The 15,882-nt window shown below is 49.4% G+C and overlaps 1 protein-coding gene across 1 annotated transcript; it reads left to right on the top strand.

Annotated features, from left to right (window-relative positions):
• The first annotated feature begins 938 nt into the window (after positions 1-938).
• LOC115513826 (ubiquinol-cytochrome-c reductase complex assembly factor 2) lies at positions 939-15,821 on the top strand. Its single transcript, XM_030315282.1, has 4 exons — positions 939-1,097; positions 11,085-11,159; positions 12,070-12,139; positions 14,817-15,821. The coding sequence occupies exons 1-4, from the start codon at positions 960-962 to the stop codon at positions 14,942-14,944; spliced, it is 411 nt and encodes a 136-aa protein (XP_030171142.1). The 5' UTR covers positions 939-959; the 3' UTR covers positions 14,945-15,821.
• Positions 15,822-15,882: the final 61 nt, after the last annotated feature.

Genomic DNA, 15,882 nt, shown 5'->3' with positions numbered 1-15,882 from the left:
AACGCCAGGACAGTGAAGCTACAGAGCAGGGCTGAGGATTTCTTAAGGAAACTGGTGGGGTTATCTTGGGAAGAAAAATGATGGGCACACCTGGGTTGCTCAGTCGGTTGAGTGACCGACTGACTCTTGATTTCAGCTCAGGTCATGATCCCAGGGTCCATGGACGGAGCCCCTTGTCGGGCTCGGCGCTGAGCATAAAGCCTGCTTGGGATTCACTTTCTCTCTCCCTCTCCCCTGCTCACGCTCTCTCTTAAAAAAAAGAAAAAAGAAAAGAAAAGGAAAAAATGATGACATTCCACATGATGTTGCAGCTGGAGATGTAAAAGAGAAGACTGGGTAAAACAAGTTTCCGAGGCTGAATCAACCCAGCTGACTTCACTCAAGCTGGGAAATCTATGCCTCCCATGGAAAAGTGCCTGGTGTGGGCAGGGGGGCGCTATGAAGGGATACTAATATGGCTGGGAGAGAGGAACAAAAGCTAAGGAGCAGTACCAAGTGGTAGTGACAGGTACAGGGGCTGTGAGAAGAGAGAAGGGGAGGCGAACAACTTGTGCCTGCTACATGATTAAATTCAAACACATCTTCATCGAATAACAACCCGTATTTACATGCAAATGTATTCGTTTATGCAAATTAGCAGAGGTCTCAGAGGAAGTTTTTTAGTCTGGCTCTTGTGCAGTCATTGAAAAAGAGAAGCAAACCTGTCCCTGGGGTACTCCGCGTCTGACTTGCCCCTGGGAGCTGGGCCGGCTCCAGGAGGAAGGAAGGCTGAATTAGCTCCGCGAGCAGAGACAGGAGAGCAGCGCCCCCATCCGGAGAGCGCCAGGGCGCCCGCGAAGTCGCGCATGCTCGTTCCTCCCACCCACCCCATCTCCTCGGGAAGCCGGAGAGCCTAAGTGCGCAAGCGCCACCGGCCGCTCCGACTCCTCCCATGAGGGCGGGGACAAGCGGGGCCCAAAATGGCGGCCAGCCGCTACCGGCGCTTCCTTAAGCTCTGTGAGGAATGGCCAGTGGACGAGACCAAACGGGGCCGGGACTTGGGCGCTTACCTGCGGCAGCGGGTGGCACAGGCCTTTCGGGAGGGAGAGAACACCCAGGTGACCGGACTGTGGGGTCCTCCTGCAGCGGGGAGGCGGTTGGGGCGATGGGAGGAAAGGACGAGGCAGGGACGGGGCCAACGAGCGGCTTGCCGAGGTGTTCACGCATGCGCGCGCCTTCCCACCCCGGTCGCACGTGCGCGCGGACCCTCCTGTACCCCCGGGAACTGCAGAGAGCGAAGACCCAGCCTTTTATTCAATGCTCTCATCTGGCTGCACTTTGGAGTGACTGAAGAAAGCTTTTTAAAAATCTAGATGCTCAGGACCATCCTGAATCAGAACCACTGGGGGTGGGGCCTTGGCCTCAGTATTTTTTAAAGTTCTCCAGATGATTCAAGGTGCAGCCAGGGTTGAGACACACAGCAGCAGTCGTAGACAGTGACAGTCGCAGGCTTATAGCTCCCCCGACACGGTGCTGGTACCTCGCAGTGTTGTGCACTGACGTTGAGCTGAACCTCCGGGACCTCTGTAGGGCCTGAGCTAAGCCTTTGTGTGCTACCTGGGCCCCTGTTAGCCCGTGCAGCAGGTTTGGGACCTCAACCCATGCCCCTGTGTGTAAGTAGTAGACCTGATTCCTGCTATCCTCCAGGTTGGTGTGACGGCAGCTCTGGGACTCATTCATAAAGCACATCTTCGTTGAGCATCCACCATGTGCTAGGTGCTGGGGAGACGGATGAGGTCCTCTCTGCATCTCAGCGTGAAATTTAAGCTTAAATTCTAGTTCGGGACACAATAAGGAAGTAGACCTATGTAAAGTAGTCCAGATCAGTACTATGCTGGGTGTAAAACAGTAGCATGATAAAGGGGTACTATTAGTTATGGTAGAGGAGGACTTGCTCAGGAGGTGACACATAGATGAGACATAAGGGAAGATGAGCTGAACTGATACTAAGTGGGAAGGGGCATGCCAGGCAAAGGTCCTAGGCAGGAAACAGATTGATGTGTTAGGGAGCCGAAAGAAAGCCAGAGTGGCCGAAGAGGAGTGAGTGGGAAGGAGTTTGCTAAGAGTTGAGGTCAGAGGAGGACAGGAGCCGGGCACAGTAGGGTCTTAAAGGCACTGGCTAGGAGTTGGATTTTCTCATAAGGCCAGTGAGAAGCCATTGGCGAAGTTTGTGGAGACTGAGTGTCCTAATTTAGTTGTTTTAAAAGATCATTCTGGTTGTGTGTGGTGAATGAATTATAGGGGGCAAGGATAGAAACAAGGAGGCCAGGGGTGCCTGGGTGGCTCAGCCGGTTAAGCATCCAACTTCGGCTCATGATCTCATGGTTGGTGAGTTCAGGCCCCGCATCGAGCTCTGTGCTGACAGCTCAGAGCCTGGAACCTGTTTCAGATTCTGTGTCCCTCTCTTGATCTGCCCCTCCCCCATTCGCATTCTATGTCTTTCTCTCTCTCTCAAAAATAAATAAACATTAAAAAAAAAAAACAAGGAGGCTAGAGAAAAGGCAAGAAACAGTGGTGGTTTGGATGAAGTTAGCAGCACAGGAGATGGAGTGACCAGATTTGGCTTGCAGAGTGAAGGTTGCTTCAACAGGACTTGCTAATATAGTGGATGTGACGTAAAGGAAAAAAGAGAAACCAATGATAACACCTAGATTTTTTTGGCGTGAGCAACTGGGTGGGAGGAGGTGCCGTTTATCAAGATGGGAAAGACTAGATGAGGAACAGGTGGGGTGTGGGAAGAACATCTTGAGTTCGGTGTTAGACATGTTAAATTTGAGATGCCAAGTGGACTTACCTCCAAGTGGAAATGTCAAGTAGTCAGTGAGATATTTGAGCCTGGGGCTCAGGCAAGAGGTCAGAGGGAGGAAATGGGATACATAAACACACAACCTGAACTTTTGCCAAACTTGGCCAAGACCTATCAAAGCAAGGACATGTTTTTTTTTTTTTTTGCAACTTAGCCCAACACAGAGCCAAGCCAGCCCACCTAACAGAGCAGGAACATGGCCAGTGGCATCGTTGAAATCAGATTCCAGATTGGGTAGAGAGCATGGATGGAGTGTCTGGTTCAGGGCTTGTGAGGAGTAGGGCACTACACTGACACGCCTTTTACACCGGTCTTCACTGGTCTGATGTATAAAGATCTTGAAAGCAAGAACTGTACCTCGCCCCAACTCTGCAAACTCCATAGACTTTCTAGGATTCTGCTCCCTACATCATTTTAGTGTGAGCTTCCTGAGAAAAGAGATGGTGCCATTTTTATCTTTCTCCCCTGTCTAGCATAGTTCTTGACACATAAAAGACAATCAGTAAGTGTCTGGATAAACAAATAAATGACTGATTGGTTATGGCTCATGAGGTAAAAATCATTTGAATATGGTTCCAGATGTGGCAGAACTAGATGGACAGAAGTAGTGAAGAGAGAGAAGGAATAATTCTGTGTCCTGAGTGGTGAGAATTAATTTGAGAGCTTGCTGTGCGAGAGGGGGGCAGGGGGTACTGTGGGAACTCCAGAAGAGGGACACAGCCTGGTCCTTACCGCCAAGACAGAGCCGGGCAGATATGCAATTTACGCTACTGAAATCCCAGCGGTAAAACCAGCCAGCAGTGAGGCTGACAGAGGCTGGAGCCTTGGGGAGGAAGTGTGATGTTCGCCTACTTGACTTAGTGTAAGAGGAGCCAGAGAAGGAGGGTAGAGCTTTCTCTTTTGGAGTTGTCATCCTTTGTCATCACCTGGGGAGATAGTTCTAATCAGTCGAAGGCGCACACAAATTTGAGTCACGGTTTTAGATGCAAGTCATGGCTCTGTTGATGGTTCTGGAGCAGCTGATGAATGCATCCCTAGTAGAGCAACCCAGTATATCATGATGGCAGCGAGCACATTACTCAGGACCACTGTCATGGTACCTCATCCTGATGTCACCTGAGAATACTCCTGGGCTTCGTAAATCTTGGTGATAATTTTTAGAGGGAGCAGCCCCTTGCCAGAATTGAGAACAGCACTGTGAGTCGCTCCCACTGACGCCCCCGGGTCATCTATAAACCTTGAGAAAGAGAGGTGGTTCTGGTAGACTTTTCATTAAGTTGGCAGCCGGCAGCAGGCATTAGACCCGGTTGGCTGATTGGTGTGGAGTTTCTCCTTGGTTATGCCAGTTGCCAGAAACACAGGACTGGAGGGGGAGGCAGCTCTAGTCCACAGCCTCTTTGTTCCTGTAGAGGAGAGAGGCAGGCAGTCCTCTCGGCCTCTTGGCTTCCTGCGTCTTAACAATAACACTGAGTACATGCCTGGCACATTGTGCATGCATCATCTCATTTAATTTAATCCTTAGTGCGGCTGACTGAGGCAGCCATCGCTTATTCCCATTTTACGGATGAGAAAACAAAACCAGAAAAATAAAACAACCTCCTCAGGGTCCCATGGGAGTTAGGTGGCAAGACAAGTAAGCAGCAGACCCAGCTGTTCTGGCCCTGATCTTTCCTCAGCTGCCGTTTCTCCCAAGTTCTTTCTTGTTAGAAAGTCCCCTTGGTCCACAAACATCAAGCCACTCCTTTTCCCTCGTGCCCTGCTCAAGCCTTTTTGGACCATGGACAGTTTCGCCAAAGAATTAAATACCTCCCTGTGTTTACCCACCTGCTTTTCTTTGCCCCGGCCATGACCTCCCTACTGTGGATGGGAGGAAAGATGACCCTCGGGTGGGACAGCAGTGCAGGAGAGCCAGACTCGCTGGAAGGCAAACGAGCCCTTCAGACTTGAAAGCAGAGTACAGAAAGCACCGCCTCCATTTATTCCACCTCAGGATGCCCTTTGGGGAGTCTCACAGTCCACCCAAAACCCACCAAGAAGGAGGTGTGGTGGGAAGCAGGAACACACTCAACACCTCTTACACCCTCCGTCCTTTTGTACAGTTTTTTCAAAGTTAATGGTTATGGGCTTTGCCCACTTTGAATACAGTTTCTTCAAGAAACACGTACCCTGCCGCACCAAGAGCTTAATAAAAGAACCTCAATGTGGGGGAAGGTGGCAAAACAACCGTAATTGTTGACTTAAGTACAGGGAAAGGAGCAAATCCTTCTACTGAGTTCATTAGGTACCCAAGCAGCTTCCTTTAAGCTCCCCAACTGCACACCAGCACCCACTAATCCAGCGTGGGGCACAGCTGTGAGGAACAGCCTGGAAATGCGGCCACCCGGGAAGGGGCTCACCCACCAGTGAGTTCTTGTATTATGTCCAGGTTGATACCATACCCACCTCGTTTGGAAAAAAGTTGAACTGTGTTCTCAGGCTTGCGGTAATGGAAATGCTAGTCCCAGTTCTCAGAGGAGAATGTGAAAGTGTGTATAGAATTCTGTTTTCTCGGTCATCCAGCAGAGCCCCGGTCTTCGGCATTCCTGTGTGGCCGGGACTGGCTCCCAGCTTCCTGGCATGTGCTGGCAGGGGTGACACTGCCTCAGCGCTGCCCTGCCCCATATGTGGGCCCCCCGAAGGCAGGTTTTTGAGGAATGGGCTGAGGACAGATCATGCTGTTTTTAGTTGCAATATTGAACCCATTGCAAAACAGGAGTTACGAGGAGAATCATCTCTGAGGCGGAATGCAGACGTCTCCATCTTTCCTCCTCTCCCAGGTCCAGGTGGAGCTAGAGTGGGGTGAGGTAGTGTTTAGACCTGGGGATGGCAGTCTTCTGTGCTTGGTTAAGGATGCAGGTGCTTCTCGGTGGGGGACAAACTACTGACCACTTTCAGTGGGTCTCCGCTTTACTCAGAGCTCTTTGGGTCTGCCTGTTGCCCTCTGAACAAGTGGCAGGCAGGTTTGTGAGGCCTTCACCGTCCTCTGATCCTTGGCGGCAGCCTGAGTTTTGCCTTGCACCGCACCCCAGCACCGTACCCTGGTGTAGGGTGTCTTCTCTTGCCTCCCAAATTGGCTACGACGTTAAGTGGTTCTTAACCCTTGAGGATCTCGTGCACTGTAGACACCGCCCCCCAAACACACAAGGCTTGCCAAGGTTTGCTGCCTTCCCAGGCCCTCCTTGGTGGCTCAGCTTAAGACCCTGCTTGTCTTTGACCCATGCATCCTTGTCCCCTGCCTTTTCACGCGTCCTGCCAGCCACTCCTCTGATCCGTATACCACCCCAGGCTCAGTCCCAGCCTTGCCAGGACGCTCCTCAGTGCGGGACTCTGGCTCCCCCTCGCTCTGTGAACTGTCACCCGCGGTGAAACTTGAGACCCCTGCCACACCTGCCCTGTTAGCCAAGCCTGGTGACCCGCTCCCACCTCTGATTGCCCGTTAACTCTGGCTCTCAGTTATACGCTACCCCGGAGCCATGTTTGATTTTTAATGCGCGCGTGTCTTGTCTCTTCAGCATGATTGCCAACTTCTCCAAGGCCGAGGCTGGGTCTTTATGTCCCCTCACAGCCCCTAGCAGAGCATTCTGCATAGTAGGTGCTCAAGAAATAGATTTGCAACTGAAGGGAATAGGCTCCCATAACGGAATGAACTCATTTCAGAAGTTCATTACCAAGCCATGAAAACCTTTTTTCATAGATCCTCCTGGACTGAATCCAGCTCTACCTTAATTAGCAAAGCAATTTGCGACACCCTTTCCCAAAAGTGCTTATGCGTCCCTTTGTGTGACTAGAATCAGGGCCGCCGTGTGTACCAATTGCAGTCACCACCCAAAATTCAATTTTGAAAATCGAAATCAGTGCCTGCGGCACTGATGTAGATTTGTATGTATAAAAGTTTAATATGGTAAAGAGAAATACACTGACGACTGAGCAGGGGAAATGCAAAAGGAGCAAAAATAGAGCCATAAAGGACACTGTGTCAGTTGCACATCTATTTTATTCACATTTAGGGAGCAGAGCTGAATTTTTCATAATGTCCCACTGCTGCCTTTCTCAAACCCAGAGCTGCTATTAGTCCTAAAATGTCCGTAATCTCATTAGGTGTGAATGCAAAATCAGGTAATTTAAAGCTTGTCTATAAGAATATTTCTAAAAGTGCACAGTACATTTCATCAGGAAAACTGTATATTTCAAAATTCAGAAATGTTTGTGCTGGCATCTGTGAATAAAAGTGTACGATGTACAAGTGTGGCCAGGCTTCTGGAATTAGAAAGATATTTCTCGATAATCTTTTAAGCAGTAACTGAGACTTTTTTAATTGCTGAGCTTGGGTTGGCTGTGCCTGGGACCCAGAGTTGGCCATGGCCACTTCTCTCCTTAAGCAGTAACATCTGGCCAGAAGTTGGCATACCTAGTTCTCATCGCCTCCGTCAAGCCGCTTTTACAGCCTGATAGAGACATCTTCTGACTTCAAATCAGAAGTTGGGTGACAAGTTCATTTTTTGGTGGTTATTGTCAGGTGTTTGGTTCCTTCTTGGATCGTTAATGGAGCACCAGGCATTATGTAAAATATCTAGGAGACTGTGTCTTTACTACTGAAGGAATTTTAAGAGATGGAAAAAACTCAGAGGATCCCTTTGTTGTTTGCACTCAGACCCTGTGCTCTTTGCCCTCCCAGGAACAGTGCTCTGCAAGGGTGACCTCAGCCTCCTCCTGTGCCCTTCCTCTGCCCTTTCAAAGAAGGGAAAGGACAGGAAGGGAGAGGACACCTGTCACCCACTTGAGGGTGTATGTGGTAGGAGGTAGCTGAGTAGCCCTGTAGCAAATTCTCACGGTTAGAGAAGTTGGAGGAGCAGCAGGAGGGGAGCTTGCATGGGCAAGATTTTGGAGGGTGAGGATCTGGTCAGAATGGGGGTTTGATCAGGAAGCGCTGTGTTGGTGGCCGAGGAGGGCAAGTCCACGGTGGGAACCCCTTTCCTCCACTTGGGTGGGAAGGTGGTCGGATGGTGGTAAGAGGGGAAGGTCCAGATGGGCGGCCACCAGGTGAAGAATAAGTGTGACAGATGACTGCTCACTTGGCAGAGACTGAGGGTTGGTGTTTCATCCCCGGCGAGCTGACCGCGGAATGCTTGGTGACCGCCGAGAGCCTCAGGTCAGAGCCGGTGGTTCGGTCAGGTGCGGCGATTTTCCCTGCCTACATTACTCCGTCTCTAGCCACGCCCCAGCCATCACACTGGCATCACTGATCCACCGAGAATGCCATCACTGCCTTTTCCCTGGACATGTGCTTAAGCCTGCCCTGGGCCTGGAAAGCCCCCACTCCCTTCTGTAGCCATGACCCTTCGGCCAGTCTTCCCCGGCAGTGTCCACGGCACCCTTCATGCCACTGTCACCAGGATTATCTATCTCCAGGCTTGTCCCGAACTGTTCTGCTCTTTCCTCTTGTAGTTTGCAAGCTAGAGGCCTGTGCTTCCTTCTACAACTATTCACTACCAGTAATATTAACAAAAGCTGATCGCTCACATTTATCAGTGTTCCAGGCCCCAAATTCAGAGCAGCCCAGGCATTACCTCATTTTTCCTCACACCGCCCTCAGAAATAGGGGCTATTATTATCTTCTCTTTTAAAAGAAAGGTTAAGTTGGCGGGTATGCTTCAAAAATGTCAGTGCTTGAAAGACAAAAGAAAGGCCGAGGCACGAGGAACCATCCCAGCTGAAAGGAGAAAGATACACGACAGATAAATGCAGTAGGAGATCCTGGACCAAAAAGATTTTTTTTTCCTGTAAAGAGTATTACTGAGACAATTGACAGAATTGGAATATGGATGATGAACTAGATAAAAGTGTCATATCAATGTCAGATGTCCCGTATTTGATCACTGAACTGTGGTTATGTAAAAGAACGTCCTTGTTCTTAGGAAACATACTGAAATATTATGGAGTAAAGGAGCATCGTGCTCCAACTTGCTACCAAATGGATCAGAAGGAAAATGCATAGAGATGGAGAGACTGATAAAGCAAATGTGGCAAACGTTTTCTTTATAATTTTTTAAATTTATTTTTGAGAGAGAAAATCTCTCTCAAAGCATGCGTGCACACGTGTGTGAGCAGGGGAGGGGCAGAGAGGGAGACACAGAATCCGAAGCAGGCTCCAGGCTCTGAGCTGTCAGCACAGAGCCCGATGTGGGGCTTGAACCCATTTATTTATTTATTTGTTTGTTTGTTTGGAGGAGCAGCAGGAGGGGAGCTTGCATGGGCAAGATTCGTACATATTTATTCACTTACGGAGGACTTAGTGGCAAATGTTTTCTAAAGTGTGGGAGGCAGGGGGAATTGCACGATTCGCCCAACCTTCTGTAGCTAGCTGATAAGTGAAGGGGCCAAGATTCAAAGCTAGGCAGTGTGACCCTACTGCTCTCCACAGCCACGGAGACCTGCTCATACACAGGGCCGAGCACGCCGCGGGTTCTCGGTGCGCGATCTTTACGTGTGTAAGTGAACTCATCCTCCCAAGAACGAAGACAGCAAGCAAAAGATGAAATGCGTGATTTTCTTTTGATAATTGACGGAATATTCTTCAAAACTTTGTGCTGGCGTTGTTCTCATTCCTTTTGTGTCATGTACCTTCTGTTCCCCTACCTTCCGTGTTAGCTCTTGGTCGCGCGTGCTCTGCTGAAGCCAGGATGTTCCATGTGCTTTCCTCCAAAGTGCATCCTGCAGAATTCTGCTCCAGCTGGACTTTTCCCTGGAAGCGCTGCCCCGCAGGGGTCAGAACGTGATCTCTGGTAGCACATTTCCCCATCCATTCTTTCTGTCCTTCCCTCAGCGCCAATCCACTCAAAGAAAGACTTTGATCATTATTCAGTGAACACTGGCTACCTCCCCAGCCCAGAATCCTCTCTCTTCTGATGTGGCTACCTGGGCATTCTCGTGATGAGTGGCCTCAACCCGGGGATGGATCAAGTTAAACTAAGTGATGGATCGTCTTTTTTGTTGGCAATAAAGTGGAGACCTCATTTGACACGCGCAGAGAGGCAGAAGCAGAGCTGACTTATTAAAACGCTTAACTACTGATTTATTTATGCTTTGCCTTCTTGGAGAAAGGATTTAAGTTGGAAAAATCTATCATTTGAATTCTGGGGAAAAAACATAAAAGTGAAAGTTTTGTTTTTGTTTTGTTTTTCTGGGGAGGTTTCAGAATTCTTGGCAGAGTAATATAAGGAACTGTAGATAAATAATAGCAAGAGCAGAAGGAAGGGAAAACTAAAAAGAGGTATGAAAGGGGAGAAAACACTTCGCATCTGCACGTGCCGTCTTTCCTGGAATTTCCAGCAGGGGCACCAAGGGTATTTATTTCTTGTTTTTTTCCCCTCTCTATTCACAAGGCCTCAGTGTTCGGGCCCTATCCTTTCCAGCGGCACTTAATTGGACTCTCCCTCTTGGTTCTCCTCAATTCAACTGTCTCATCTTAAAATACTGCCTTCTTCATGTTTCTTTCCTTATAAAATTGCAGCAGCTCACCACAGATGAGCGCTCAGACGATTTTCTTTTTTCTTTTTTGCCTTTCCTAAAAGAATATTTAATACATTTCATATTGAAGGTTTAACTCAAAAAGCTCCTTCTCCCACCCAGGTTCTTACTGCATATTCGGGCCCTCAGCCAGATTGGTCTGGTCTGAAGCATAGATAGCATTCCTGCCTCCTCTTGCTCACACCATCCCCCACCCGGAAGGCCTCTCAGCTCTCCCTTCTGCTCCCCAACTCCTTTGCATCCTCCAGAACCCAGCTTAGTGTCACTTCCACCATACACTGAGCACGGGAACTCCCCCTCCTCTGGTTCCTTGGAGCCCACACTCTCCACCACCACTCCCTGTCATGAGATCCACCCTTCTGATCATCTATTTTGATTGTGGTGCATCCCACTGCAGCCGGTGTGGGGGTACACAGGTCCCAGATGCCAGTTGATGAATGGAGTTTTTCTGCAGGTTGGGGAGTTGGTGAGGTGAAGCCATTACAAAAAGGTGATTTCTAATAGCTTTCTAATAGCTGGAGCTGTAGGCCAGGTTTGCCTCCCATGGAGTGAAAAAGCCAGTGCGAAAGCCTTCTGTAAGCTCTGTAAGCGGGGTCCTACCCAGTGGTGCAGACACGGCCTGAGAGGCGGGGCTTATTTGCCTACTTCCTTGGGGGGGTTCTTTGTTTTTCAGATCGCCGAGCCTGAGGCCTGTGATCAGATGTATGAGAGCTTAGCACGACTCCATTCAAACTATTACAAACACAAGGTGAGTGGGCCAGTCTTTTATATCCCCAGCCCTCGGACTGGAAATGACCAATGAGAGTGAGTGAAAATCTGATTATACAATCCTTTGTAAAGGATTGTGGTTTTGCTACTTTCAGATGTAACCAGTAATTTCAAGCAAGCCAACAAAGGCGCCTGGTAGAGGCTTTTAGGTCACCTAAATAAAAGCTATTTATAATTTCGAATAAAGGCCATGTGTTTTATATGCCAGTGCGTGCCCAGGGTGTATCTGACAACCGTTGGGTCTTACACATATTTTTGCATCTACTCTGATGGAACTGGTACTTCCCCACACTCCGGTGATAAAGTTGGGTGCTTTGGGAAAGTCCTGTCAGACAAAGCTGGGCTTTTCCTCAGCCCTGACATGATTACTGTCAAATTCCACTTAGTGTGGTTTTTCCCAAGCCTGAAAAATGTGTTCAAGTGACTCCAGAAATATACACAGCCAAATGCCTAGCCTACAGGGAAAAGGGATTTCTTCTAAATCCTCATAACTGAGAGTGTGGTCCGTGAGCAGCAGCACTGGCGCCACCTGGGAGCACGTTAAAAATGCAGAATCTTATATGTCAACTAATTTGGATGCAAATTAAAAAAAAAATTAAATTAAAAAAAAAAAAAGAAGAAGAAGAAATGCAGAATCATGGGCCACACCCAGACCTCCTGAATCACAGGCTACATTTCAAGAGGATTCTTGCGTACGCTCAAGCGAGGCCAAGTCTTTGACCTCTAGGTGGCGCTGCTCTTCTCCCAGCCCGGTCTCTGGCTTCCCGAGGCCCAGGCTGGTGAACTTTGCCGGGAGAGCAAGGCTTCCCCCAGGATCATCAGGTCTCAGGTTGTGCTGCAAAACTAATCTCTCCCCCACCGTCTCTCTCCTCTCTGGCCCGTGTGACCAGTACCCTCGCCCCAGAGACACGAGCTTCAGTGGCCTGTCCGTGGAAGAGTACAAGCTGATCCTGTCCACAGGTATTGACAGCACAGCTGCCCTTTCTGGTTGGTTTGCAAATGATTCTTTGAGTTTGAGCAGCCAAGGGGAATTGTCTACTAAGACCGCTCTGCTTGATGGAAATTCTTGTGGAATAGCCCAGAGGAAATTCTGAAGCTTCGGGGCTCATGCTTTTTGGCCATAAAATATGGAGAAGGTCAAAGGCATTATTTAAAAAAGAAAATCCATCTTCAGAGCTTTTAAATTCAAAGCGTGCGGCAGGGAACCGGGGAATACGTATTTGCCAAATGGAAGTAGTTGAAATCAAGATGGAAGGAAAATAATTTTATTTTTATGGTCCTAAGGGGGCTTTATAAACAATGAGGGTTTTAATTAAAACAAAAAGCTATTCAATACACTTGTATGGGGATATCCGTCTGAGAGTTATCTGACCCAGGGGACATGGTTTGTGGGTTAGATATGGGTTTAACTAGGTGTGTTTGGGAGTTGTTGACAGACCTCGATTAACAGAAAGGAAATACCCTACCTAGCCCATCCCCTCCTTACTTCCCCACCTCCATTGTCACTGGACAGGGAGATGGGGGGAGTGGCAGGGGGAGCCTGGGTTGATGTAGGCAGGTTCTGGAAAATTATTTTTATTGCCAAGGATACCGTATACAAAAATAGGCTAACCTTTTCTGCAAGGGCATGGCCCTGAAACATTTGCCTTTGGGCACTCTAGAAATTTCTCTCTCCTAATCCTCTGGCAGCCTTTCAACAACCAAGTTTTGGGGATTTGGCCTTCCAGACAACTCTTACCTTCTGAACAGATAAAGCCTGGTGGTATCACCTGCTATTGTGTGTCAACTCTGATCCTATTTTTTGTTACAATACTCTGGAAAACCGGGGTAAGGATAGTTTGGCCAGGCGGAATTCCTTTATCGACAGTTTTTTCAAATGTACACATAAAATTATTCCCATGTTTCTGGGCCTATGCAGTCACCAGTATTGGTGCATAGGGTCACTCTGAGGGCTCTAGAGGGTTTGAGCAAACTTTGGACTTGAAACTAGAATGGAAATAAGTTCCAGAGGCCCAGCCTCCACCTTCTTTGTTGGCCCCTGGACACCTGTGTGAGTTGGGGGAGAGCAGGCTGCAGCAGACGAGGGGGGCACGGAAGACTCCCCACCACTGGCCTGTGCTGCAGTTTGTTCTGGCCAGAAGTTCAGCTCCAGCAAACCTGCTGATGGTTCGTTTTCACAGTAAGCCTCCTATTTTTGTTGCGACCGTGTGGCACGGGCTTACTGATTGTTTCCTCTGACAGGGTAAGAATACACCTTGCAGTGTTTGAGGGCCTAGCGAGTCTGAAATGTGACCAAGGTCTGGGTCCCAAGCATGTTCACCTGGGCTTGGGGCCATGGGAGACTCTAAAAGAGGCCTCGTGGCTTGTGAGTGGACAGGGACCGCCCAGCATCCCACTTCACGCCGACGAGAAAACCTGGAAAGGTTTCAGGGTGGGATGTTGGGCTCATGGCTGAGGTATAGCATATGTCCTGACTTAGTCAAGAGCCCACTGACAATAAACGTAAGCTGCCTTTTTGTTCAGAAGAGCTGTTCTTTTTTCTCTAGAAGTTTTGCTAACTGATGAAAATCTAGGCTATGAAATTTAAACAAGATTATGTGAAAATCTAAATTTAAAATACAGGTAAAATTAGGTGTCATAGAACTTTAGCCCTAGAGAGACTTGTTGGTTCTCCACTGGGGGCAAAACTGCCACAGTCCCGCGTGGAGGACGTCTGGAGACATTTTCAGACGTCACAGCTAGGGGCCAGGTATGGGGGCTGCTACTGACATCTAGTGGGTAGAGGCCAGGTTGCTGCTAAACATCCTACAACGCGCAGGTCAGCCCCACAGCAAAGGACTGTCTGGCCCAAAATGTCAATAGTGCCGGGACTGAGAAAGCTGGTTTTGATTCCTTTGGGGCGTGAGCGTGTGCGTGTGCGTGTGTTCTTACACAAGGGCCCCACCAGCTCTCACCGGCTCCCTGCTGCCTTCATAGCTATGAAGACTGCCGCCTCTTCTCAAGTGTGGGCCAGCTGCCAGGGAGTTCCTTTAGTCTGGAACTTTTGAGGCAGGCGTTTTTATCTCCACCTTACAAATGAGGAGCCCGAGGCTAAGAGGGTTAAATCACTTGTTTCCCAGAGAGGAAGTGATCGGTGGGGACCCCAGTCCATCTCCTTCCCCAGTGCCTCTTCAGCTCCGCTGGATGTGGTGCAGAGCTTCAAATCCCACCTCCACCACTTCCTGGCTGTGCGACCTGAGCAACTTACCTAACCTCCTTCCGCCTTCACTTCTACATCTGAGAAGTGGAGACAGTATGGTCTGTGTGTTACAGGCCAAGTTTTGAGAGAAAGTCTCAGGGCCCGTGGGTCACGTCACTGACAAGGGCAATACCGTTTCTTTGCTGTTCTCTGGCACTGGGTGGAGACCACTGGAAGGGGCAGGATGTTCATGTGGTGCCTGCTGCACAAGTGCTGCATCCACACGAGTTATTTTTCTGTCACCCTGTCTTGATTTGCTTATCAGAAGTTGGGGGCCACGCTTCCCTCTTTCAGGAACATACTGTGTAAAAATCAGGGTGTGCTCGGATGGGGCCAATTTACATATTCATATTGTAGACTTCAGTCTCTTTATTTATTTTTTGTCTTCCCCTTTTGCAGACACCCTAGAAGAATTTAAGGAAATGAATAAAGGCATGTGGAAGAAGCTTCAGGAGAAGTTTGCCCCCAGGAATCCCGAGGAGAAGCAGAAGGCCTGGGCCCGGTCCTTATCTCGCCCGCGCACCTAAGCGTGGAGTCTTGTACATCGCCATCATAAATAAAACTGCCCTGATTTCCCCATCCTCACGGTTCAGGAATCTCACCCAGCCTTCACAGAAAGAAAGCCATTGCTGCTCTAAAGAAAGCTTCTGCCTGAGAAGGGATGCCATGGAGCGTCCACCCCCACCCGCCGGTCAGGGTAGGGAAGTCTCCAGAGGAGAGGAAATGCGGGTCTCCGTCTGGGCCTGAGAAGGGAAGGTGACGGGGCCTCTGGGCAAGGTGCTTCCTGTGCAGCCCCAGGAGCCCCACCTGCCAGGGGGGATCTGCTGGCTCCTGGCAGGATTCTCAGGCTCCCTTTTGTTGGAGTTCCTGGGGGATAGCCAAAAATAGCGGTAAACATTGAAGAAGGCATCCTGTTGCAAACAGAAAGCAGGAGGTGGTGTGGCCGAGAGATGAGAAGAGGCTGTTTGGCCGTCATTCCCACTGACTCAGAAGGACGGATCCGGTCCTCTGCCCCTGACCTTGCAGAAAACCCATGTTCCAAGTTGGTTTGAGGGACATAGTAGAGACACAGACGGTCTTCGGCCAAGTGGGGCTGCAGACTGCAGGCGGCTTTAGCGCCCTAGGCAGGTTCTGTGGGAGGCCACAGGACACCAGCCCCCTGGCCAGGGACACACACACACACACACACACGGTCACCTCATCCCATGGAACCTTAGTTGTAAATGCTCGTGGTCCCCACTTGAGCATTTCTTCTATCAACAACAGAGCTGAGAGAAGGTAGGGCAGGGGCTGACAGGCACCCCTCACCAGGAAGTGAAAGTGAGCTCTTAACCTCCTTTGTCCTTGGACTCCTCAGTATGTTTTGAAATACATACAATAAAATACAGACCAGTTCTACTGCGATACAGTTCTGTCCAGGAATCACTGCGAGACAGGATGTCGCTCAGGGCATCTACCGAGAGCC

Source organism: Lynx canadensis, chromosome B2 (assembly GCF_007474595.2).
Source record: "Lynx canadensis isolate LIC74 chromosome B2, mLynCan4.pri.v2, whole genome shotgun sequence".
Classification (NCBI taxonomy): Eukaryota; Metazoa; Chordata; class Mammalia; order Carnivora; family Felidae; genus Lynx; species Lynx canadensis.
The sequence above is the reverse complement of the archived record's forward strand: the minus strand, read 5'-3'. Positions and strand labels throughout refer to the sequence as shown.